Source organism: Staurois parvus, unplaced genomic scaffold, assembly GCF_062004578.1.
Source record: "Staurois parvus isolate SC_StPar_1 unplaced genomic scaffold, SC_StPar_1.0 ptg000719l, whole genome shotgun sequence".
Lineage (NCBI taxonomy): Eukaryota > Metazoa > Chordata > Amphibia > Anura > Ranidae > Staurois > Staurois parvus.
The window spans coordinates 8648243-8675577 of record NW_028318515.1 but is presented as its reverse complement, the minus strand read 5'-3'; the positions used below and the strand labels follow the sequence as shown (position 1 = coordinate 8675577).

Here is a 27335-nt window from a genome sequence, read left to right as displayed (position 1 = left end):
AATTTAACCACTTCCTCCCCGGCCAATTTACATAAATGGCCAAGTGGGTGCTTTGTTGTTCTAGGAGATAGGTTATCACTGTGTCCTTCATACACAGCCAATAACCGATCACAGTACCGGACTGCCGTGTGTTGCCCTGGTACCATGTGATTGCTGTGACCAATCACAGTGATCATAGTTACAGTAGTAAACAAGACTGTCATTCCTAATGCCTTGCTTACTACTGTGTGATCTCTATGAATGATTACAGTGATCACAGTACCAGGGCCAATCACAGCGGCTTTGTACCATGTGATAGCTGTGACGAAACATGTAAACACATTTTCAGGAATTAAATCTTTGTATGTAAAAAAAAGAAAATACTGTCCCAGAGCAAGTGCAGTGTCACTATAGCGACATTGTACTGCTGTGGCAGTGATCATGTACTGTGGCTGGCTGCTCACTGTGGGGGAGATTTAATAACAATAGAGAGTGCAAAAACTGGTGTAGCTGTGCTAAGCATTGACAATAAATCCTGGAAGCTGATTGGTTTCTGTGCAGAGCTGCACCAGATTTTGCACTCTGTGGTTTTAGTAAACCTTCCCCTGTATGTTAGTGCCTTAAGCTATTATCGTGATCACTGCCGCAGCAGTACAATGTCAACATGCCAGTGCTGCCAGTCAGTGTTCCTAATCACTGCCACACAAGTCAGTGTCCCAGATCACCACTACCCACTTACAGTGTTCCTAATCACCACCACCCACTCACAACTTCCCTAATCACTACCGCATCAGTCAGTGTCCCTTATCACTGCCACCTACTCAGTGTCCCTGATCACTGAAGTCCACTCAGAGTATCCCTAATCACCTTTGCACCAGTCAGTGTCCCTAATAACCACCACCCACTCAGAGTTTCCCTAATTACTGTTACACCAGTCACATTGTACCTAATAGCTCCATATCATCATATATCTTGTTGTCCCTGATCACCGCAACAACAGTTACAGTGCCCCTGACCACTGCCACACCAGTGCAGTGGTGCCTTCTGTGAGAAGCCAAGTACCAGTAAGTTGGGCTTGCTTGGCTTGTAGGAACTGGGGCTGCTATAGGTGATGCTGCACTACACTATATTCCTTGACCACTCATATAGAGGTGACTGACAGTACTTTGGTTTTGACACAATTGGTTGATTTTTGTGGTACACAAGATGCAATGTCCAGTATATAATCAGCCCAGACAGTGAAAAAGTTTCACACATGTGGTATTGCTATATTTAGGAGGAGAAGCAGAATTTGTTTTGGGATGTAATTCTCAGTGTGTATATGCTGTGTATGATAACTACCTTATTAAATGGCCAACTTTATGTAAAAAAAAAAGTTTTCCAAAAATCTATGGCAAAAAAACCTCACCATGCCTCTTGAAAAAAACATTTGGGCGATTTTGGGCCCCTGTGCTTGACTAGGCTGTGAAAGAATCTCAAACATGTGGTATCTCCATACTCAAGAGGAGTAACAGAATATGTTTTGGAGTGTAATTCTAAGTATGCCTATGATGTGTGTTAGAAATATCTTATTGATTGACAATTTTGTGTTAGAAAATACATTTTCACTTTCTTTCTTGCATTTTCCAAAAACTAGTGGTAAAAAATGACATTTTCAAAAAACTCATTATGCCTTTCAGAAAATACCTTGGAGTGTTTGCTTTAAAAATGTGATAGGTATTCAGGAAACTAGATGCATAATGTATGTGTAATTTATCCCTATTGAAAGCTCAAAGGTGCTTGGTTCTGTGCATCTAGGCTGTGAAAAAGTTCCACAAATGTGGAATCCCCATACTCAGGAGGCAAAGCAGAATGTGTTTTGGGGTGTAATTCTAAGTATGCCTATACTTCAAAAACTCACCATTCCTCCTACTAAATACCTTGGACTGTCTACTTTCCAAAAACGTGTGATTGTCCTGGCATTTTGGGGCCTTAAGAATTGAGATAGGCAGTCGGTACTGATCAGTTTTCAAATATATATACACTCAACAGTCACTTTATTAGGTAAACATTGCAAGTACCAGGTTGGTCCCCTTTTTACCTTCGGTACTGCTTTCATTTTTCATGGCATAGATTCAGCAAGGTGTTTGACACATTCCTCAGAGATTTTGGTCCATATTGACATGAGTTACTGTTGCCTTTCTATAATTTCAAACCTTATCTGTAAACTCTAGAGATGGTTGTGCATGAAAATCTCAGTAGATCAGCAGTTTTTGAAATACTCAGATCAACCCGTCTGGCACCAACAACTATGCTTTGTTCAAAGTCACTTAAATCCACTTTCTTCCCCATACTGATGTTCGGTTTGAAGTTCAATAAGTTGTCTTCACCACGTCTAGATGCCTAAATGTGTTGAGCTGCTGTCATGTGATTATCTGATTAGCAATTTGTTTTACCAAGCAATTGAACAGATGTACCTAATACAGTGGCCGGTGAGTGTATATCACACAGAGTAAATACTATACACTGATTTGGTGCATTTTACCCAATAAATGTAGCAGAATACATTCTGGCCTAAAATAATTTTTTTTTAAATGATGCACTATGAAACAGACACCTTTTTAAACAGATTACAAAGTTGGCCATACCAAGAGAAAGTTGCAACAAGCCAAGATTCCAGTACATAATGAAAGCATTTTAATATCTTTGTAGAGGTGTTCACAAAGTGGGTCATAACAAAAGAAGACAATCAACCAGAACTCCAGTGCATGAAGAAATAAAAAACATTCCAGCTGAATTCATAAAGAGGGTCATATCCAGGAAGTGGAATTTTTTTTAGACAAAGTTGGCCATTTTGAAAGGTAGCAATACTCTGGGACTCCACAACACAAAGAAAACTTGACACCTTTCTAGCAGGGTTTGCATGGCGAGTCATACCAAGAAAATCTAACATAAGGACTCTGCATCAATGTAGGCTTATGCTTTGTGAGAAATGCTCTTCTATTTGCAGTGTAATAATTATATTTGTACACTGAATGATTACTTACATGTATCACATATGAACGTTTACAGAGAATGGCCTTCAAAAAAAGATTTCAGAACCAAGTGACAAGTGTAAACGTTGCCTCTAAAGACTGTGTGAGCATAGAAGCTGTAATAAGAATTTTGCATAATTGAGAAGTTGTGTAAAAGAAAACTACTACTGGTTTAAATATGGAGTGTAAAAATTATGGCAACACTTTGGTGATCTATAACAGAAAAACCTATAGACATTTCCAGCATCTGCTTTCAATTCATTTACCCCTATTTGTTTCCCTTTAAACAAATTTAATAGTGCAACCTCTACATCCAGCTTTACATATGGCATTTATTAATCAAGGTAATTAATCAAGATTACTGAGATTATGTCGATTATGTAAAAATATATAAGGAAAAAAATATGAATGCTATCTTTCTATTGTAACATTTTGGGATTCCTATTATTTATACCGTAATAATTTGCTGTTTTGTTAGTAAAAGCATTTTTGTTTATTATGTAGGAACAAACATACTCTTGACCTCTCTTCTCATTTAATGAAATGTGTATGTATATATATATATATATTATATATATTATATTATATTGCCAAAAGTATCGGGACATCCCTCCAAATAATTGAATTCAGGTGTTCTAAACATCTCCATGACCACAGGTTTATAAAATCAAGCACCTAGGCATGCAGACTGCTTCTACAACATTTGTGAAAGAAAGGGTCACTCTCAGGAGCTCAGTGAATTCAAGTGTGGTACTGTGATAGGTTGCCACCTGTGTAATAAGTCCATTCATGAAATTTCCCTACTACTAAATATTCCACGGTCAACCATTAGTGGTATTATAACAAAATGGAAGCAACTGGCAACAACAGCAACTCAGCCACCAAGTGGTAGGCCATGTAAAATGACAGAGTGGGGTCAGTGCATGATGATGCGCACAGTGCGCAGAAGTCGCCAACTGTCTGCAGACTCAATAGCTAAAGATCTGCAAACTTCATGTGGCCTTCAGATTAGCACAGCAGCAGTGTGTAGAGAGCTTCATGGAATGGGTTTCCGTGGCCGAGCAGCTGCATCCAAGCCTTACATCACCAAGCGCAATGCAAAGTGTCAGATGCAGTTTATTGTTACATAGTTGTTTGACTCCTTTTTAAATCCTAATGACAACATAAATCACCCACATGGTCCTGATCAAAGGTTTATATGTCCTGGAATGTTTGGCCTTGGTACAGACATGCAATATGACACACACACAGGTCATAATGGCAATAAGATTAATTTCCCACATCGGTGGCTTTTTAAATTACAATTAGTGTCTGTGTATAAATAGTCAATGAGTTTGTTAGCTCTTACATGGATGCACTAAGCAGGCCAGATACTGAGCCTTGGGGAGCAGAAAAGAACTATCAAAAGACCTGCATAACAAGGTAATGGAATTTTATAAAGATGGAGAAGGATATAAAAATATATCCAAAGCCTTGAATATGCCAGTCAGCAGTGTTCAATCACTTATTAAGAAGTGGAAAATTCAGGGATCTCTTGATACCAAGCTAGGGTAAGGTAGACTAAGAAAGATTGCAGCCACAACTGCCAGAAGAATTGTTTGGGATACAAAGAAGAATCCACAGGTATCCTCAGGAGATATACAGGCTGCTGTGGAACATAACAGAGGTTGTTTCAAGGAGCACAATACAATGATGCATAAACAAAAATGAGCTGCATGGTCGAGTTCCCAGAAAGAAGCCTTTACTGTGCCAGTGCCACAAAACAACCCGGTTACTATATGCTTGACAACTTCTTGACATGCTTCACAGCTTTATAGTCACAACCATAAGCGATATGTTTGGAGAGGGGGCATCAAGGCCAACATTACGACAAGAATACCATCCCTACTGTGAAGCATGATGGTGGCTCACTGATGTTTTGAGGGTTTGTGAGCTCTAAAGGCACAGGAAATCTTGTGAAAATTGATTGCAAGATGAATGCAGCATGTTATCCGAAAATACTGAAACACAATTTGCATTCTTCTGCGCGAAAGCTGCACATGGGATGCTCATGAACTTTCCAGCACTACAATGACTCTAAGCACAAGGCCAAGTTTACCCTCCAGTGGTTACAGCAGAAAAAGGTGAAGGTTCTAGAGATGCCATCACAGTCTCCTGACCTTAATATCATCGAGCCACTCTGGGGAGATCTCAAACGTGCAGTTCATGCAAGACGACCAAAGACTTTGCATGACCTGGAGGCATTTTACCAAGACAAATGGGCAGCTATACCACCTGCAAGAATTTGGGCTCTCATAGACAACGATTACAAAAGATTGCACTCTGTCATTGATGCTAAAGGGGGCAATACACAATATTAAGAGCTAAGGGTGTACAAACTTTTGAAAGGGGTCATTTAATTTATTTACTCGTTGCCCTGTTTTGTTTTATGATTGTGCCATTCGGTTATGACCTACAGTTGAATATGAATCCCATAAGAATACTGTAAAAGAAATGTGTTTTTCCTGCTCACTCATGTTTTCTTTAAAAATCGTACTGTATTTTACCATTTCTCCAAGGGTATGCAAACTTTTGAGCACAACTGCACATAAAGTACAATAATTCTACCAAACTAGCAAGTACAGAAATATGTGAAGAACACAACCAATTCCTTGGTTTTCACAATAATGTGATTCTGGAGAGCTGTCACACTGCCCAATACAATGGAATTTAAAGGACTTACCAACTAGAAGTGTAAATCAATCCAAAAATGTTTTTCTAGTTGTGGATATTGTGGGGAAACATTAAAGGTGGGATTTACTGAAACTGGTGCAGCAGTGCATAGTAGCCATATAGCTTCTAACGTCAGCTTATTCAACTAAGCTTTAAAAAAAAATGGAAGATGGTTTCTGTGCAGAACTGCACCAGATTTAGCATTTTCCAATTTAGTAAATAACCCCCTAAATGTCTTGTTTGTGTTTTATACTGCTATCTGGGACTCAGTTACAAAGATTTATACTAACATCTTGTCCTGCTGACAGTAGTTTCCACAGACAGGAAGTGATGGAAGTTCTGCAAAAGGGGCACAAACAGATAAAAAACTTTGAAAGGAGTTCTAACCTTCCCCCGTCTATTAAAGAAAGTCATTTTTATTTCTCCTTGTGTAGCTGTTAGAGAGTTCATTTCACTTCCTGTCTAGTAAAACATTGTCAGCAGTACAGGAAGTGAGAATTAATAACAAAACATTCTCATCTGGATCAGGGAAAAGTGAGGGTGAAAATAAATTTCTCTAACAGAGCCCTGATAACAGTATACCCATTGAGGGAACTGGGAACAAAGTTTTGGCTGGATATACACTTTAACAGATACAGCAATAAGTCAAGAACAAAGCAATTCCTTTCCTCTCTCCCTGTGCTTATAGAGATAGGCCCAATTTAAGCAGAGCTGTTGAGCATCCTCTTTGAACTGCTTGGCCTTTGTGTAGTGACTACATCCTCTGGTGCCACTTATTCCAGTATTAGAATCGGGTTATGTCCATAAGCTGAGGACAAGTGGACAGAGTCTCCCTCAGGTTTCCTCATAGAGAATTATGGCTTGCTCAGAGCAGATATCAACCTGTTTCCCCTATATCCTGGGCACAGGGCTGTGGATAAGGGGGTACCACCAGTCCTCCTGTATGGGGCCCAGCCCAGTAGGGGGGCTTAGGCAGCTGATTGAATCAGATGTGGGCAGAGAGGGTGGTTTCTTCTCCTCTTCCTCCCACTGGCTTTCAGCTGCAGCAGAGAGAGCCATACAGCGGGTTGGTTCCAGTAATTGCCCCCACCACACCCATCACCCTCCCTGTGCATCATATGTTTCCCCCTGCTGCCCAGGCCCCCCTGTGTGCCCCCACCCCACAGTGCTTCCGGCTCCCCTCCTCTCCTTTCCATCGGCATCTTCAAGCACACAATAGGATCCTTCAGGATGGAGAGTGGGGAAAGGGTCTGCTAAATATGTCACATTTACCAGCTCCTTCCTTTCCTGAATGAACATAATGAGTGATCAGTAACAAACACTCACTGTGAATACTGATAATAAGGTAAGTGAGCGGAAAGTGAAACAAGAAACCGTAGCAGCTGGCATACAAGGTAAACCTCAACACCTTATAACTAGAACAAATAAAAAGACAAGGTATGCAGCTCTAAATAAATGATATAGAGAAAACACTGATGACAAAGTATCTGTTAAAACAAAATGATAATGCTGAAAGCCTGTTAAAGTTCCAAATATGGTGGATAAAACCATATAAGTTTGAAGACTATATAATCAGATGTTCAATTCAGCATAAAATCAGCATAAAATCCTGAAGAATCCAATATAATTATGCGCTTACTACACGAACATGCAAACTGAGCGTTGTATGTATTCAGGTGTACCATCAATGGAAAAGAAGCCTGGTTCCCACTGCGGGCAGCATCCGGTCACTAAGGTATATATTCGGGGGATGTCAGCATACGCTCTTGGGTCACATCCAGCTCACTGGTGGGTCCAACGGCATCCAGCTTCCCGATAAATACTCCTCCTATGGTGGTCCACAAAGCAAAATTGTATTGATGGTGAAGTACGTCTTTATTTGCAAAATTCCACACAATGGTATAACACTCACATGAAAGCCTGTAGCAGCCAGGTAAGCTTCCAACTTCCCTGGTGGCCTGTGGCTCCCTGGTAAACAATGGCGTCAGCTGGGTGAGTCCCCTGACATGTTTCGAGCAAACAAGCTCGTTATCAAAGGGGTCCTCACCCAGCTGACGCCATTGTTTAATTAACAGGCTTTCAGCATTATCATTTTGTTTTAACAGATACTTTGTCATCAGTGTTTTCTCTATATCATTTATTTAGCGCTGCATACCTTGTCTTTTTAATTACTCACTGTGTTCATTCATAACTGAAGCATTTTTTTTTCTTTTTTGGTGGAGGGTCCCTGCCAGGATTTCTAACAGCAGCCCTGTCTGGGCATATGGTTAAATGAGCACCTGAGAAGACTAATATACTGTGCAGAGGTTGCACAGTGCAACAGGGACATTGCATGAGAAGCTGGTGTTAGAATTTTTAGCAAAGCAACCAAGTGTTTAAAAGATCAGTTTCTAGTTTTTCTTGTTTTTCTTCATTCATAAAATATGTATTTGATTGAAATCATCAAAACAGGTCCCCCCATTTTTTTTTATTTAAAGATGTATTATGTGTCCAGAGGGATTTTAATTAACCTTTAGCACACTAATAACCTTTATTGATGTATTTTCAGAGTGACTCTTCATTATTGGTAAGCCAGGCATAAGCTAGCTATCATATCGTGTTATGAGCAGTTATAAATATCCTTCAGCCTTCTTGCTTGAATATTTGTGTGGAGCATGGCATTTAAATCTGTCTTAACATAAGGAAAAAGTGTCCCTTGCAATTCCCACGTGTAGATGTTCCCCAGCATTGTGTAAATATAATGGTTCTTAAGGGATTATAATCTTGTAAATATAGTTTATTTACTATAAATTGTTAATTATTAAGAAAAGGAAAATGTTCATGTTAATTGGTTCATAGGAGTTGGTTTACTACAAGCAAACAAGCAGTTCATTTGGCTAGGGAATTTTCCTTAGCTTAGTGAATGAGATGAAACTCTCCTGACCTCCATCATCTAATAAGTGTGTTGCTGCTCCTTTATAGTCCAATCATTAGGTCGGGGGGAGAAAAGGTGTCTATGGAAGAAGAACATCAGAAACTTTTGGAAAGAAAGGGTGTTGAACTGTGCATGTGGAAAATACAGGTGAAACTCAAAAAATTAGAATATTGTGCAAAAGTTCATTTATTTCAGTAATGCAACTTAAAAGGTGAAACTAAACGATAGACTCATTACATGCAAAGCAAGATAGTTTAAGCCCTGATTTGTCATAATTGTGATGATTATGGCTTACAGCTCCTGAAAACCCCAAATCCACAATCTCAGAAAATTAGAATATTGTGAAAAGATGCAATATTCTAGGCTCAAAGTGTCCCACTCTAATCAGCTAATTAACCTCTCTAGCGGTCTGATTATGTCCATATTTCTGTGCTCAAAGCGGTACATTTTTTTGCATGGAAATATGTATTTTTTTTATTGTAGGCCTGTAATTTTTAGGAATAACTCACTGAAATCTGTCCGAACAAGAGTCTAGTAAACATCCCGGATATGTTACAATTTGAAACAGGAAATCATAAATTATAATTTAATAAATAATCATAAAAAATAATAATATAATAATAATAAATTTAATTCAATAATATAATCAAACCAAAAACACTGAAATTTGAAAAAGAGCACCAAGTTCGCACATCACTGAGCAAAAGTCGCAAAATCGTTTTCAGTGTCTGATGACGAATTTCCCCACGAATCATTATCACTCAATTCTGCAAGTGGTTCTGATTTACTATCGCTTTTCTCTAGCTGGTCTAAAACCGCTTTTGACCTAAAGGGACGCTTTTTGGAGGACATTACATGGGACACTGCAGGAGGGACATCGCTGGGGCGCAGGACAAGTTAAGTGATCGAGGGATCCCAGAGCATCGCCACATGGTAAACCCGAGTGTAGCTCAGGGTAACCGCTTCTGGTACTGAAACTTTACCCTGAGCTACACTCGGGAATACCACCAAGGGGGTTAAGCCATAACACCTGCAAAGGGTTCCTGAGCTTTTAAATGGTCTCTCAGTCTGGTTCAGTAGGAATCACAATCATGGGAAAGACTGCTGACCTGACAGTTGTGCAGAAAACCATCATTGGCACCCTCCATAAGGAGGGAAAGCCTCAAAAGGTAATTGCAGAAGATGATGGATGTTCCCAAAGTGCTGTATCAAAGCAAAAGTGTTGGGGACTTTCACAAGCAGTGGACTGAGGTTGGAGTCAGTGCATCAAGAGCCACCACACACAGGCGGATCCTGGACATGGGCTTCAAATGTCGTATTCTTCCTGAACAACAAACAACGTCAGAAGCGTCTTACCTGGGCTAAAGAAAAACAGACCTGGTCTGTTGCTCAGTGGTCCAAAGTCCTCCTTCCTGATGAGAGCAACTTTTCCATCTCATTTGGAAACCAAGGACCCAGAGTATGGAGGAAGAATGGAGAGGCACACACTGCAAGATGCTTGAAGTCCAGTGTGAAGTTTCCACAGTCTGTGTTGATTTGGGGAGCCATGTCATCTACTGGTGTTGGTCCACTGTGCTTCATTAAGTCCAGGGTCAACGCAGCCGTCTACCAGGAGATTTTGGAGCACTTCATGTTTCCTTCCGCAGACGAGCTTTATGGGGATGCTGATTTCATTTTCCAGCAGGAATTGGCACCTGCCCAAACTGCCAAAAGCACCAAAACCTGTGCTTGATTGGCCAGCAAAGTCGCCTGATCTGAACCCCATAGAGAATCTATGGGGCATTGCCAAGAGAAAGATGAGAGACATGAGACCGAACAATGCAGAAGAGCTGAAGGCCGCTATTGAAGCATCCTGGTCTTCCATAACACCTCAGCAGTGCCACAGGCTGATAGCTTCCATTCCACGCCGCATTGAGGCAGTAATTGCTGCAAAAGGGGCCCAAACCAAGTACTGAGTAAATATGCATGCTTATACTTTTCAGAGGTCAGATATTGTTCTATGTACAATCCTTGTTTTATTGATTGCATGTAATATTCTAATTTTCTGAGATTGTGGATTTGGGGTTTTCATGAGCTGTAAGCCATAATCATCACAATTATGACAAATCACGGCTTGAATTATCTTGCTTTGCATGTAATGAGTCTATCTCATATTTTAGTTTCACCTTTTAAGTTGCATTACTGAAATAAATGAACTTTTGCACGATATTCAAATTTTTCGAGTTTCACCTGTACTGAGCAACAGACCAGGTCTGTTTTTCTTTAGCCCAGGTAAGACGCTTCTGACGTTGTTTGTTGTTCAGGAGCGGCTTGACAAGAGGAATACGACATTTGAAGCCCATGTCCAGGATCCGTCTGTGTGTGGGGGCTCTTGATGCATTGACTCCAGCCTCAGTCCACTCCTTGTGAAAGTCCCTAACACTTTTGAATGGACTTTTCCTGACAATCCTCTCCAGGCTGCGGTCATCCCTGCTGCTTGTGCACCTTTTTCTTCCACACTTTTCCCTTCCACATAACTTTCTATTAATGTGCTTTGATACAGCACTTTGCGAAAATACAGCTTCTTTTACAATTACCTTTTGAGGCTTTCCCTCCTTAAGGAGGGTGTCAGTGATGGTTTTCTGCACAACTGTCAGGTCAGCAGTCTTTCCCATGATTGTGATTCCTACTGAACCAGACTGAGAGACCATTCAAAGGCTCAGGAACCCTTTGCAGATGTTATGGCTTAATTAGCTGATTAGAGTGGAACACTTTGAGCGGAGAATATTGCACCTTTACACAATATTCTAATTTTCTGAGATTGTGGATTTGGGGTTTTCATGAGCTGTAAGCCATAATCATCACAATTATGACAAATCAGGGCTTGAACTATCTTGCTTTGCATGTAATGAGTCTATCTCATATATTAGTTTCACCTTTTAAGTTGCATTACTGAAATAAATGAACTTTTGCACAATATTCTAATTTTTCGAGTTTCACCTGTATATGCTTCTAAAAGAAGGTGGATCATTGTTTGGCATTTAAATCAGCTTTTGAAGTACTATTTTACATAAGTGTTTTGGCATATAGCTACAGTCATGGCCGAAATTGTTGGCACCCTTGATATTTCTCCAGGAAATCATGTATTTCTCACGAAACGTATTGCATTAACACATGTTTTGCTATACACATGTTTATTCCCTTTGTGTGTATTGGGACAAAACAAAAAAAGGGAGGAAAGAAAGCAAATTCGACATAATGTCACACAAACCTCCAAAAATGGGCTGGACAAAAGTATTGGCACCCTTTCACAACTGCGGATAAATAAGAATGTTACAAGCATGTGATGCTCCTGTAAACTCACCTGGGGCAAGTAACAGGTGTGGGCAATATAGAAATCACACCTGAAAGCAGATAAAAAGGAGAGACGTTCACTTAACCTTTGCATTGTGTGTCTGTCTGTGCCACACTAAGCATGGACAACAGAAAGAGGAGACGAGAACTGTCTGAGGACCTGAGAACCAAAATTGTGGCAAAATATCAACAATCTCAAGGTTACAAGTCCATCTCCAGAGAACTAGATTTGCCTTTGTCCACAGTGCGCAACATTATCAAGAAGTTTGCAACCCATGGCACTGTAGCTAATCTCCCTGGTCGTGGACGGATGAGGAAAATTGATGAAAGATTGCAACGCAGAATAGTCCGGATGGTGGATAAGCAGCCCCAAACATGTTCCAAAGACATTCAAGCTGTCCTGCAGGCTCAGGGAGCATCAGTGTCAGCGCGAACTATCCGTCGACATTTAAATGAAATGAAACGCTATGGCAGGAGACCCAGGAGGACCCCACTGCTGACACAGAGACATAAAAAAGCAAGACTACAGTTTGCCAAAATGTACTTGAGTAAGCCAAAAGCCTTCTGGGAAAACGTCTTGTGGACAGATGAGACCAAGATAGAGCTTTTCGGTAAAGCACATCATTCTACTGTTTACCGAAAACGGAATGAGGCCTACAAAGAACAAAACACAGTACCTACGGTAAAATATGGTGGAGGTTCAATGATGTTTTGGGGTTGTTTTGCTGCCTCTGGCACTGGGTGCCTTGACTGTGTGCAAGGCATCATGAAATCTGAGGATTACCAAAGGATTTTGGGTCGCACTGTAGGGCCCAGTGTCAGAAAGCTGGGTTTGCGTCCAAGATCCTGGGTCTTCCAGCAGGACAATGACCCCAAACATACGTCAAAAAGCACTCAGAAATGGATGGCAAAGAAGCGCTGGAGAGTTCTGAAGTGGCCAGCAATGAGCCCAGATCTAAATCCCATTGAACACCTGTGGAGAGATCTTAAAATTGCTGTTGGGAAAAGGTGTCCTTCCAATAAGAGAGACCTGGAGCTGTTTGCAAAGGAAGAGTGGTCCAAAATTCCGGGTGAGAGGTGTCAGAAGCTTATTGATGGTTATAGGAAGCGACTGATTTCAGTTATGTTTTCCAAAGGGTGTGCAACCAAATATTAAGTTAAGGGTGCCAATACTTTTGTCCAGCCCATTTTTGGGGTTTTGTGTGACATTATGTCATATTTGCTTTTCTGCCTCTGTTTTATATTTGTTCCAATACATACAAAGGGAATAAACATGTGTATAGCAAAACATGTGTTAATGCAATACCTTTTTTGTGTGAAATACTTGATTTTCAGGAAAAATATCAAGGGTGCCAACAATTTCGGCCATGACTGTATATATGTTGGGATAACTTGGTAATGAGAAGTTTAGGAGGAAAACCTTAAAAATGAGTCATGGTAGAACTTGGACTGAAATGTGACAAGAACAAAGAGCAATGTTGACTTTATAGAAAGTTGACAGCGCACCTGCATTTGCAATACCAAGCAGTAGGTTTCATTTTACATGCAGTGCCATAAGATGTCACTTTTCTAATTTCCTGTGCCCTCCTCTAACCTTTCCCTGCCAGGAATGTGGGAATATTCAGCTTTCCTACAATACACTGTTCCATGCCCGAGCAGCCACTTGTAAGTCCTGAGCATTATCATGTTTAAACTCTTTGGCATTTGAAACATAAAGAGGAATTTTGATTGGTCTGGCAACAGATTAGTTGTGGGAGATCACAGATGAGGTACAGAGGAGCTTTGTATTATCTCTTCTGTAAAGTGGACTTTTATGTTGCTTAGTTTGAAAAAAAGAAAATTCTTTCTTTGTGTTACCTCTTTCTTCTACCTAACCATGTCTACCATTTTTGTTGTATTCTTACTTATTACTGGGGTACATAAGAATCACTGTACATTACTGCACATTGAACATGTGACTGGTTTCTTTTACAGGGCGAAGCTTACAGAAGGTGTCAGTACATTTGGTATAAGGACTAGTTCACATTTATGGGATGTTAAAGAAAATATGGATTTTCCGGGGCGACTATCTCCTGTTATCATTGACTGCCAGAGGAAATATCCCATTTCAGAAAACAGGTAGGTGACAAATGTCTTTACTTCCAATTTTCTGGAGACCTTACCTAAAATAGGTTACATGGAGCAGCATAAATTATGTGTATAATTATTGTCATTGCTTGTTTATGTTAAATCAAAAAACAACTAATTGCTAGTGCTCTTTATGTTTGTGACATTTTATAAATCCAACCTTCTTATTGGCATTTTTATTTATAAAGCTTGTGCTTGATAATAAAATCCATAATGTGTTATTTTGCCCAAAATGTTACCCTTTCTATGAAAAAATCAGGTTGTCCTTTGAAACTAGGTTGATTGGCATGACTTTTGTTTACACAAATGTACTAGTGACCATGTGTACAACTGGAGTTCCATACTGTAGGCTTTGGAGCAATTTTTCTCTACCCATCCCCCTTCCCCCTGTTCATGCCATGCCCAGTACCTGACCTTTCCTATCTCCAATATTGACATAATAATGTACTATTCATTGGTGGGCAGTCACTTGCTTTACTGATAATATTGCCCCTCATCATAGATAGCCCATTGCACATACCACTGGCCCCTTTTCATGGTCAATTACATATATATATTACTGACCACTTTATTGATAGCAAATGGCCTGTTGAACATAGTATACTAACCCCCCCCCCCCCATTATAACGATGGCCATTGGTCTATTGCAAGTACAATATTCTCCCCAATTTCAATGGTGATTAGTATGACTCGCTGGACATTTCCCACAAATAGTCCTCAAACCCTGAATATAGTTTCCAAACCCCACTGAGAAGCTGAATCTCTAAAAAAAAAAAAAAAATGGGTAGCTCGGAACTGCCATTAATAGCCTGTACCAATGTAATAAAACATTTTTAAAAATAACTGGGAGATGGTATTAGCTTCAGCTTAAAGGGCAATGTTAAAAAGAAACAATTCATTCATATAACATGCTTAGTGGATGACATAAACATGCATGTGAATTGGCATAACTGTAGGATGTACTCCCACAAAAGTAACCTAATTTCAGTAAATTACAGTTTTGTCCTCCGGCATGCTTATCAGCCAGGGGAACCCAAGTAATGTCACTGATGACATTGTTGGCTGTGCTCCCAATAAGCATCATAGCAGTCAATGACACTTTTCAGTGGGTCTAAACAATGACAGTCTACTGGGTGAAGTCTTAAAGAATATAGAAAACACTCGCTCCCTTTCTATAGGATGCAGCTACCCCTAACAGTTTATCCAGTGTACAAATTATATTCCCTGAAGGCTTACAATGCAGGGCTTACATTGTAGAGCTTACACTGTGAGCTTACAGTATTGTTCAGAACCTGGAAAAAATAATCAGTACACTGCAGAGTGATTGTGGTGAATAGGCGAAATGGGCCAGAAGATCCCCTGCTGGATTGTGTGGTTTGTGCGAAAATGCATGTGAAATGTGGGTTTTGCTTGCTTTTAGAACTACTTGGGGGATTGAGAAGCACTGGCTTTATAGTCTCATTTACAGTCGCTACAGCAGGGCTCAGCGAGGGGGAGGGAGAAGTAGCACAAGGAGCTACAGTATTCAGGAGTGCTAGAGAGCTGAGTGACAGAGAAATGAGCTCATCAGTGTGCTGTGTCTTCTTTATTCACTGTCTAGTCACAGGGTGGGGATGTAGAAGGGATCCATAAGTGAGAGTGAAATTGCAGCAGAGAAAGATCACCCCCCCCAACAGGGTTGTACTGTAAGGGAGAGCTGTGTAAATGTCAGGGCTGGATGGACAGAAATACAAATCATTTGGTCCTTATATAGTTAATCTGTGTAATTAGCTCTTTGTATGAAATTAAGCTTTAGCAGTATATAATTCTACAGGAGCAGTCTCCTTTAAATCAATTCCCTGGGTTCCTGGATATGTTCAGGGGGTATAGATCCCTCAGCTTCCCTCCCTCAGCAACTCAGGGGGGCCACACCTGATGAGGTAGAAGTAGCTGAACAGGTGATCTGCAGCCAGGTAAGAGGCCCTCCAATGTCAGAATCAGTGTGTGGGTGGTTGGGACAGAGCCTAATAGCATACAGCTTCTTCAGAAGAGACAGCTGTGGGTTGCCCCTCTGCCATTGTTACCAGAGTACTCCAGTTCCAGTGGGGTGACCCCTTGCTGTTCACTTGTGTTAACAAACCCGTGACTTTGAGAGATGCACCATGAGGATAATTTTGAGTAACTGTTTTCTGAACTGTTTCATTGCAGTAGTGATTCTCTAATGTTATAGAGTCCTCTAGAGACCATGCAGTGCAATGACTCTGTAGGGTGTCCTCGTTTGCGCAGCTTTCACGTTTGTACAGCTTTCATTATTCTGCGGTGTATGCATATGTAGCCACCCATAACCCATGTTGCATTATTTGCATATGTTTAGTAAACTGCAAGTTACTCTCTGTCTGATCTTTCTGCTGATTACCTATTCTGATAAAGTAGCAATATTATTGTAGGAAAATAATGTTTACTTGGAACTCAACTTCACTTTGAAAAGCATTTGGAAGGCGTATAACCAATATAAGGTTTCCATTGATGTCCTTTACACCATTGCCAGCTGCCAAAATACCTCTGCCAGTTGTTACTGCCACAGAAAGTAAGGGCAAATCTTACTGGCGATTGTTTAATATTTATTTTTATATGAGATATTAGTCTGTTTCGCTACATTCTATTGTTATTCATTTTGGTACAGATGTTGTGAAGTCACTAACAGTGTTTTAACAGCAACTATTTAGAGCACTATCATATTATTTTAGGGTGTGTTGCGCTGATTGAATAGGGGTTTAGGTAAGTATGACATGTTTGTTATTTTAACAAAAAAAATCCTTTACTATCACTTTAAAGATTAATAAATTGTGATATCAGGTAACTTTATTGCTTACTAAGATGTCTGAATTATTCCTCATTCTTGTCCTCTAGGTAAACTGCTGATACTCCACTAATACTGTATATACGTCTTTTAGAGGTTTGCCCAACTTAAGCAGCATTACTTCCAATCTTTAATGGAACACAAAAGTGTTTCTGGGCAATTATAGCTAAGGAAACCTATTTAAAACTAGTAAAATACAGTCAATAATGCTAATTATTTGGCTGGTACATACCAATGAATATCATAGATTAATCAGGCTTGGAGCGCAGTGCCCATAAGTGTAAGTCATTGCCAGTGACATTTTGCTGGTGGGCAATCCACTGAAATAACTAAATGCCTAATATCAAACAGATGGCATTGCATGAATGTGTAATAGGCATAAATTAAATGAAAAAAACACCATCCAATTTACAATTATTTACAGTGCTAACAACATATTAACATCTTTACCCAGACTTACATCTGTAGTTTTTGTTGTTTTAATATCCTAATTTTCAAAATGTTATCTGAATTTGGGAAGGGATATCAAATGCTGCTACTTAAAGCCCTGGGCAAGAACAATTTTTTCACAGCACTCTTTAACCTATCTTGATAGTTCCCCTCCCCCTTACCTAGTAAAGGCATATATACTGACCTAAATCCCCCATCAAGGTCCCTCACTGCCTTCGGTTCTGATGTAAGGGGCCACTGATCCAGTGCTGTAATGGCGTCCTGAGACAACTGGTCCTTGCCACCCCCCTATGATGATGTTGTCCTCCTCTTTCTCCTGAGTGGACCCCGCATGCAGCCACCCAGTAGGAAGAGTCCAAGTATCACAGGCAATGACGCATGACATTGACGCCCAGTAAAGGACCATTCCTGGAAGTAAACAGAAGAGTAGAAAATAGGGACAGCAGTGTCATGTGACTGCTACCTACTGTATGTAAGTTAAAATGGCATTTAGCTTGTTTTTGTTTGTTTTTTTTTAATTAGAGGGAAAATGTAACTTTTTTGGATAACTAACAGCAATACAGACATAAATAGAAATGTCTTTATTAAAGAAAGGGAAGGTCATAACCTCTATTAGGTTTTTACTTCTGTTTGTATCCTTGTTGAACATTCTCCCCTACTTCCTGTCTAGTAAAACATTGTCATCAGAACAGGAAGTGAGAGTGAATCTCTCTAATGAAGCCTCCTATAACCTAGCATGGACTAGAAACCTGACAGGCAGTATAAAAAACCTGATTTTTACATATTAAATTTATATCCTTTTGTCTTAAAGTGGTTGTAGACCCTTACCTATACCTAGTGAAGTTACTGGCCTCAGGTGATAAACAGAAATGAAACAAATCCTCCTACATAGGTTGTACCTGTCTATCTACAGTTGTCTGTACCCTACATCCATTCCACATGCAGAATTTACACAGGAACTTTCAACTCTGAAAAACAGGGGGTGGGGAGCTGAAGTTACACTCAGTAAGGAGAGCTCTGAGAGCTGACTGAAGGGAAGGGACACACTCCCCTTCACAAATCAAAGAAGGACAGAGCTGAGGCTGTCAATCACAGGCTGTTCCCTCCCCTGTCACAATTTTTCTCTTTGTGTCAGGAAAACTTGTAAGAAGTGACTCATGCTTTATAGCAGAAGAAAGAAATACAGAAATGACTCTTAGTACTCTGGATCAAGAATACACTATAGGGGGATATGTTCATATAATGTGTATTTTTTTTTAATTACAAACATGTCATACTTACCTGCTCTGTGCAATGGTTTTGCACAGAGCAGCCCTGATCCTGCTCTTCTTGGGTTCTCTACTGCTGAGTGCCCCCATAGCAAGCTGCTTGCTGTGGGTACACTCATGTGTGCTCACTCCTGAATCAGTTCTGTGCCCATTGACACACAGAGCCGTTTCTGCCCTGCCCCTTCTCTCTCCTCACTGGCTGTGAGTGACAGCAACAGGATCCAGTGGCTACCCTGCTGCCTCTCTGTCCAAAGAGGATAGAGAAAGCCAAGAGAGCTGCTTCTGTTGTGCACCTGATCAACTGAGATCAGTCTCAGGTAAGTATATAGGGGGTTGGAGGTGGAGCTGCATGCAGAAGGTTTTTCACTTTAATGCATAGAATGTTTTAAGGTAAAAAAAACTTCAGTTTTTACAACAACTTTAATTTTGGATAAATATTATATATGCATAAATCTAAATTCTGAAAAAATATTTGCTGTAAAAATCTCATAACACTGCAGAACAGCCTTCATCAGCAATTGTTCCTCTAAAGCAGCGGTTCTCAACCTGGGGGTCGCGACCCCTTCGGGGGTCGAATGACCATTTCCCAGGGGTCGCCTAAGACCATCGGAAAACACATATTTCCGATGGTCTTAGGAACCGAGACACCGATCCTGTCTCAGGCGATCTGTGGGCGGGATGATATGCTGCCCCTGTAACCTGGCCACACCTCCGGGATCACTCAACAGCTCCGCCTCCTCGCCGCTGATTGGCCACCGGAACTGTAGCTCAGGAGAGGCACACAGGCGGCCAATCACCGGCGAAGAGGTAGAGCTTGGAGAGGAGGAGCCGAGCAGCAGCGCGCGGAGATCGAAGAAGATCGAGGGAGCTGCAGGAACGAGTGAAGAGAGAGGCCAGAGAAGGAAGACAGCTGACAGGTAAGTGCAAATTTTGCTGCTGCAGCCAGGTATGCAGGCTGTAGATGGGAGAGGGAGAGAGCGAGCCCAGGCTGAAGCAGGAGTCAGCAAGGTAAGTATCATTGGTGTCAGTGGGAGGGATAGTGCCCCATCATTTGTGTCACTAATACCAACGATGGGGCACTATTCCTCCCCCCACTGACACCAACGATGGGGCACTATTCCTCCCCCCACTGACACCAACGATGGGGCACTATTCCTCCCCCCACTGACACCAACGATGGGGCACTATTCCTCCCCCCACTGACACCAACGATGGGGCACTATTCCTCCCCCCACTGACACCAACGATGGGGCACTATTCCTCCCCCCACGGACACCAACGATGGGGCACTATTCCTCCCCCCACTGACACCAACGATGGGGCACTATTCCTCCCCCCACTGACACCAACGATGGGGCACTATTCCTCCCCCCACTGACACCAACGATGGGGCACTATTCCTCCCCCCACTGACACCAACGATGGGGCACTATTCCTCCCCCCACTGACACCAACGATGGGGCACTATTCCTCCCACTGACACCAACGATGGGGCACTATTCCTCCCACTGACACCAATGATGGGGCACTATTCCTCCCACTGACACCAATGATGGGGCACTATTCCTCCCACTGACACCAATGATGGGACACTATTCCTCCCACTGATACCAATGATGGGACGCTATTCCTCCCACTGACACCAATGGTGGGGACCTATTCCCCCCACTGATACCAATGATGGGGCACTATTCCTCCCACTGATACCAATGATGGGGCACTATTCCTCCCACTGACACCAATGATGGGGCACTATTCCTCCCACTGACACCAATGATGGGGCACTATTCCTCCCACTGATACCAATGATGGGGCACTATTCCTCCCACTGATACCAATGATGGGGCACTATTCCTCCCACTGATACCAATGATGGGGCACTATTCCTCCCACTGACACCAATGATGAGGCACTATTCCTCCCAATGACACCCACAATGGGGCACTATTCCTCCCACTGACACCAATGATGAGGCACTATTCCTCCCAATGACACCCACAATGGGGCACTATTCCTCCCACTGACACCAATGATGGGGCACTATTCCTCCCACTGACACCAATGATGGGGCACTATTCCTCCCACTGACACCAATGATGGGGCACTATTCCTCCAAATGACACCCACAATGGGGCACTATTCCTCCCACTGACACCCACAATGGGGCACTATTCCTCCCACTGACACCCACAATGGGGCAGTATTCCTCCCACTGACACCAATGATGGGGCACTATTCCTCCCACTGACACCAATGATGGGGCACTATTCCTCCCACTGACACCAATGATGGGGCACTATTCCTCCCACTGACACCCACAATGGCGCACTATTCCTCCCACTGACACCAATGATGGGGCAGTATTCCTCCCACTGACACCAATGATGGGGCAGTATTCCTCCCACTGACACCAATGATGGGGCACTATTCCTCCCACTGACACCAATGATGGGGCACTATTCCTCCCACTGACACCAATGATGAGGCACTATTCCTCCCAATGACACCCACAATGGGGCACTATTCCTCCCACTGACACCCACAATGGGGCACTATTCCTCCCACTGACACCAATGATGGGGCACTATTCCTCCTACTGACACCAATGATGGGGCACTATTCCTCCCACTGACACCAATGATGGAGCACTATTCCTCCCACTGATACCAATGATGGGGCACTATTCCTCCCACTGACACCAATGATGGGGCACTATTCCTCCCACTGACACCAATGATGGGGCACTATTCCTCCCACCGATACCAATGATGGGGCACTATTCCTCCCACTGACACCAATGATGGGGCACTATTCCTCCCACCGATACCAATGATGGGGCACTATTCCTCCCACCGATACCAATGATGGGGCACTATTCCTCCCACCGATACCAATGATGGGACACTATTCATCCCACTGATAACAATGATGGGACACTATTCCTCCCACTGATACCAATGATGGGGCACTATTCCTCCCACTGACACCAATGATGGGCACTATTCCTCCCATTGACACCAACGATGAGACACTATTCCTCCCACTGACATCAGTGATGGGGCGCTAGTCCTCCCACTGCAAAATTACAGTTATGAAGTAGCAACGAAAATAATTTTATGGTTGGGGGTCACCACAACATGAGGAACTGTATTAAGGGGTCGCGGCATTAGAAAGGTTGAGAACCACTGCTCTAAAGATTGTTTGGGTTTATTAAGTAAAGAATTATGCCGGATTGAACTGATGGTGCCTGTATAGCTCTGAGGCTAATGTCAGTTGATACAGGTCTTTGAGTGGAACCGATGGAGTTTCTCTCAGTTAAGTTACCACTGACACCAATGATCCTTTTGGTTGCTGCTAAGAGGTGGGGGTGGGGGGCTTCTTCCTTCTGATCATCAAAGTAAAAGGATTTTTTTCCACTAACCCCCCCATCCCCAGTATAACAAGACTTCCCACTGACCATTACTTTTTTGTGTTGGCAAAATATTAGATGATTTGCTTTTTCAACAAAGGCCCTTATTTATAAACAAATAAATAAACTGTACGGATATATTAGCATTTGTGGAAAAGTCATAGATAATACCCATGCAAATGTTTTTAATATGTGCAAAATATTATTTTTGGATCTTAAAGTTGTCTTTTGCAAGGCAAACATTCATTTGGCAAATCCTGTTTGTTCCAAAGTTATCCTATCTAATATAAATAGAATGTGTTAAATATTATACATGTTATTGATTGGATTTCTCTGCTGAATATAAGCAGTACTGGGTGCAACATATTTGATCTTAAAGGAAATAGGCTAAGACCATTCAATCAAAAGAGAAAATACCCTAGAATATTTGATTTGAAGAGAAGATATCTTAAAGTGTTATTAAACCCAAAAACAAAAATATAATATATTGCAGCTTACCAGTCCTCAAATGTAGAAATTAAATTTCTATTTTATGGGTTTTCTCCTTTATTTTCACCTGATGATCTAGCCAGTAACACATTTACTGCCTTATGGTATCTCCACACTGGGTAGAGGCGCAATAAAGATGCCTTCAGCATTGTTAATCTGAGGAATGGACCGTGTTAAATTACTTGACTAACACATTAAAGCTGAATTCCTGGTAACACTTTTTAAGTAGTTACATCAACCATTTTTGGGTTAAAAGTTTTACAGAAATAAATAAAGGCTGACCATTGTTATCACATAAATCAGTGCTAAATAGTTTGCTCAACCCTTTAAGGCCCCTTTCAGATGGGGTGGACCCGTCAGCAGATCCGTTTGCTCAGCGGTGGGGATCTCTCCACTGATCCTCTCCGAGCAAACGGATGACAGGTCTGTGTCCACTCCGCTGCTACAGAGCAGACACAGCCTGCTTTTTCCTATGGGGCGGTCTGTTTCCACCCAACTGTCATCTGATCTTATCCGCCTGATGGATGGGGAACAGCTCCCCAATCCGTCTGTTTTTGGCGTACAAGATCAGAATGGTTGTCAGCGCTTGTCAGTGGACAAGAAGTCTATGGATGGCCCGATCAAGTCCACCTGAAAAACAGACAGGAGGACCCGATCAGACTGTCAATCTGAAAGGAGCCTAACTACCACTTTTGCTGGACAGCTTGGACCATGAAATGTTGTTGAAAAATAACAGACCTACTGGCTGGACTAACAGGTAAAAAATAAAGAAAAAACTTAACAAAGGAAAATGTATGTAGCCACCACAATTTGAATTTTGAATTAGTAGGCTGCAATAAATTTATTTTACATTTTTGTTATTAATACTACTTTATGAACATTTGATTTGGCCCCACTTACACAACAGCCACAGCTTTTTACATTGTGTGAAAAATCCTAAAATTTTAAGAGCGAATGCTGGTTAATTCACACACAACCAATTTACATGTTCAGCTTGATGAATAACTATGCAAATTGTTTTATAGAGTCTTTTGTGAATGCCTTCTTTTCCTCCCATAAAAATACATTTGAGGATGTAGTCACGTTTCCATTTTTGTCATAAACATTGACTGAAAAATACTATGACAAACTGGTACCTAGTGTGTGCTGGTGTGAAATAGAAGTGCAGTTTCACAGGAAAAATTCTAAGAAACACCAGTAATCTATTACTTGGCTTACCACCTCAGAATGGTGCTACTCTGGTGTCATGTTTTCAGTTCTTTTGTCAAAGTAGACTTGTTTTTTTTTTTTCATGTGAACCAGAAATGTATAATTTAGTCATTTTAATTTTAATACTGTATGTAAAAATGATTTACAATATGTTTAAATGTGTGCAGGTAAATTTTAAGAACCATGAAACTGATTTGGTATGCAGCAGTCGCTAATTTGTTGCAACTTTGTATCTGGTAGATGCACTACATTAGTGGTCTCCAAACTGGCAGCCCCCTGCTTGCTTTTATCTGGCCCTTGGGGCATTATTCCCCCCACCATCAGCAACAGTGGGGCTTAGTTCCCACCACTGACAACAACAATGGGGCACTTTTCCTTCCACTGACACCAATAATGGGGCATTATTCCTCCCACTGACACCAATGATGGGGCACTATTCCTCCTACTGACACTAACGATAATACACTATTCCAACCACTGGCACCAATGATGGGGCACTATTCCTTCCACTGACAACAATAATGGGGCATTATTCCTCCCACTGAAACCAATGATAGGGCACTATTCCCCCTACTGACACCAATGATGGGGCACTATTCCTCCCACGACACCAATGATGGAGCACTATTCCTTCCACTGACAACAATAATGGGGCATTATTCCTCCCACTGAAACCAATGATAGGGCACTATTCCCCCTACTGACACCAATGATGGGGCACTATTCCTCCCACGACACCAATGATGGAGCACTATTCCTCCAACTGACACGAATGATGGAGCTTTATTCCTCCCACTGACACCAAAAATGGGAAACTATTCCTCCCATTGATACCAGTAATGGGGCACTATATCTCCCTTTAATACTAATGATGAGGCATTGTTTACTCCCACTGATGCCAGGACATTTTCTTCTCCCACTGGCCATAGTCGGACCCCCCTAAAGTCTGAAGGACAGTAAACTGGCCCTACATTTATAAAGTTTGGAGACCCCTGTGCTACAGATTTAGAATCATATGTTGCCTAGTTCTAAGCTACTCAGATATAGCTGTTTTTTCATGTATCCTTTAATATGCTGAAAATATACTTTATACTCTACCATATAAAGACATTGAAGATTATAGAGTTCTTTCACCATACAAAAAAATTTAAGTCTTGAGTTTCGGCTAAACTTTATTTTTAAAATACATGTTTCTTGTTTATTCATATCTTTATCTTGTATGTTGTGCAATAAACGTGCTCTACAAAAACTTTCATTTCAACCTCCAAAAAAAGAAAAGGTATTCTTGATTTAACTATGGGTAGCACAGTGGCTAAATGGTTAGCATTTCTGTCTGGCAGTACTAGGGTCATTGGTTCGAATTCCAACCTTGGCACCACCTGCCTGGAGTTTGCATGTTCTCCCTGTGCTTGCGTGGGTTTCCTCCGCTTTCCTCCCACACTCCAAAGACATGCTGGCAGGTTAAGTGGCTCCTGTCTAAATTGGCCCTAGTATGTGTATGTATGAATGTAAGTTAGGGACCATAGATTGTACGCCCCCTGAGGGTTAGGGACTGATGTGAATGTACAATATATATGTAAAAGCACTGCATAAATTGACAGTGCTATATAAATACCTGAAATAAATAAATAACATGGTTACATGATAGGTATTTGTTTTTGGGGTTCATTTTCAAATGCGCAAAGAGTAATGACATAACATTAAGGGCCCTTTCGCACTGGTTGGTTTTTGATGTACTTTTGGTGTTTAAAAAGTGGAACAAAAATGCACGAAAAATGTATCAGAGAGAGGAAAAGGAGGGAGAGGCACTAAGCAGTTGCTAGTGCAGTAAAATCACTTTATTAGAAAATAAAAAAAGCACATATTGCACTCACAAATGTCTATGTATTCTCACATGTAGAAGTAAGGCAGTTCCAGGGTCAGAGAGTGATGATCATATCCTCCTGGGAGCTGCTGCAACCATCGATGGATGAAAGAAGCCTGTGCAGTATCCCATGGTGGCTCCCAGGAGGATATGACCATTAATCCCTGACCCTTCAGCTGCGAGCATGCATAGATGTTTGTAAGTGCAATATCTGCTGTTTTAATTTCCTAATAAAGTGATTTTACTGCTCCGGCTGCTGCTTGGCACCTCTCCCTCCATTTCCTCTCTCTTTTGCAGCCTCGGGGTTCCCAGCTCATATCAGAAGGCAGCCTTGTCTAGCTAGCTTAGGCAGAGATCCATTAGTTAGTTAGCACCAGCCCACACCTCAGGGATTTTTTTTTTGCATTTGCTACTGTGTTATCTGTTTTTTGTGACTTGTTGCTAATGTGTTAAGCAATTTTACACATTGTATCAAAGGCTTACTCCTTGCTTTCTCTATTAGATTATTCAGGCTCCATATGCATGCAGGCTGATTTTCTGTCAGTATCAGGACATCTATTACAGATCTCCATACACTATCTAATCTTAGGCCTGGTTCACACCAATGCAGTTTACATTTTGTCCTTTTCTGCAGTTCTTTTTGCGTTGTGGTTTGTGTTTTTGCACATGTGTTTTGGACGTGTTTTTGATGCGTTTTGCATTTTTTATGTTTTTATTTTCTGGGCCATTTTCTGGTGAAAATGCAAAATGCATCAAAAACACATAAAAAAAACACCAAAAGTGCACTACATGTGTTTTCTGCAGCATCTCTATTGAAGTCTATTGAACCAAAAATGCAATATTTTGCATTTAAAAAAGTCCCTGACCCTTTCCAAAGATGCAGTGGCTCAAAAATAGATATGAATGTGTTCCACGGGAAACCATGTTAAATGGACTGTAGTGCGTTTCTGCAAAAAGCACTAAAAATTCATTTTTGTGAACTCTGCCTAATTAGATATAATAGCCCAGCAAGAAGAGCGCTGAGATTAGCTATTCTGTATTCTGAAAAATGCATCCCTTTATATCTGATGGAACTCTTCACACCAATGCACTGCAGTGCAGTGCATTTTTTAAAAGTCCTGCATTCTGCATTTAGGTGCACCAAAAGTGTACATCCTCATTGAAATGAATGCAGAATACATCAAAAATGCATTAAAAACATATCAAAATTACACCTCGTTTGTGTTTTTGGTGTGCTTTATGAGTTACATGTGCATGTTTCACAGGTGCATTATTGGAGTCAGGCAACCAGAAAACACACCAAAAACACATATGCATTTTACTGCGGTTTTTAAACAGAGCAGTGTGAAAGGGCCCTAACAAGAAACTTAGCTGCAGATATGATAAAGATGCTTCCCTCCAAGGAGTCCCGCCCATTTTCAATGGCTTTGCAGATGATCATACCAGATGTGTATGTAAAGCAAATCTGTTGAGAGACTAACTGCATTATAAACAGGGATAATTGGTAGTAATGACCACTTAAAAACCTTGAAAATAGCATTACCTTTTAAGGGAAGACCATACATTCCTGGAAGTTTGGCCAATTCGTGTCCAAAACAACCGGCATCCCCTATGAGGAAGATAGCATACATTCCCAGAGTGTCTGGCCAGTTGAGTGAAAAACCATCCCCCTTGATAGCTCCTCAATCATTCTTGTATACATTCTTATGTATTAGTGAGTTGCCAAGG

At 41.3% G+C, this 27335-nt stretch overlaps 1 protein-coding gene across 1 annotated transcript in view; it reads left to right on the top strand.

The window, feature by feature from the left end:
• Positions 1-27335, top strand: part of LOC149445552 (transmembrane protein 132D-like) — a 1204219-nt gene that overhangs the window by 664696 nt on the left and 512188 nt on the right. Inside the window, exon 3 of the mRNA XM_089653723.1 lies at positions 13927-14070. Coding sequence (XP_089509849.1) covers positions 13927-14070 — 144 coding nt within the window. The remainder of the gene's footprint in view (positions 1-13926; positions 14071-27335) is intronic.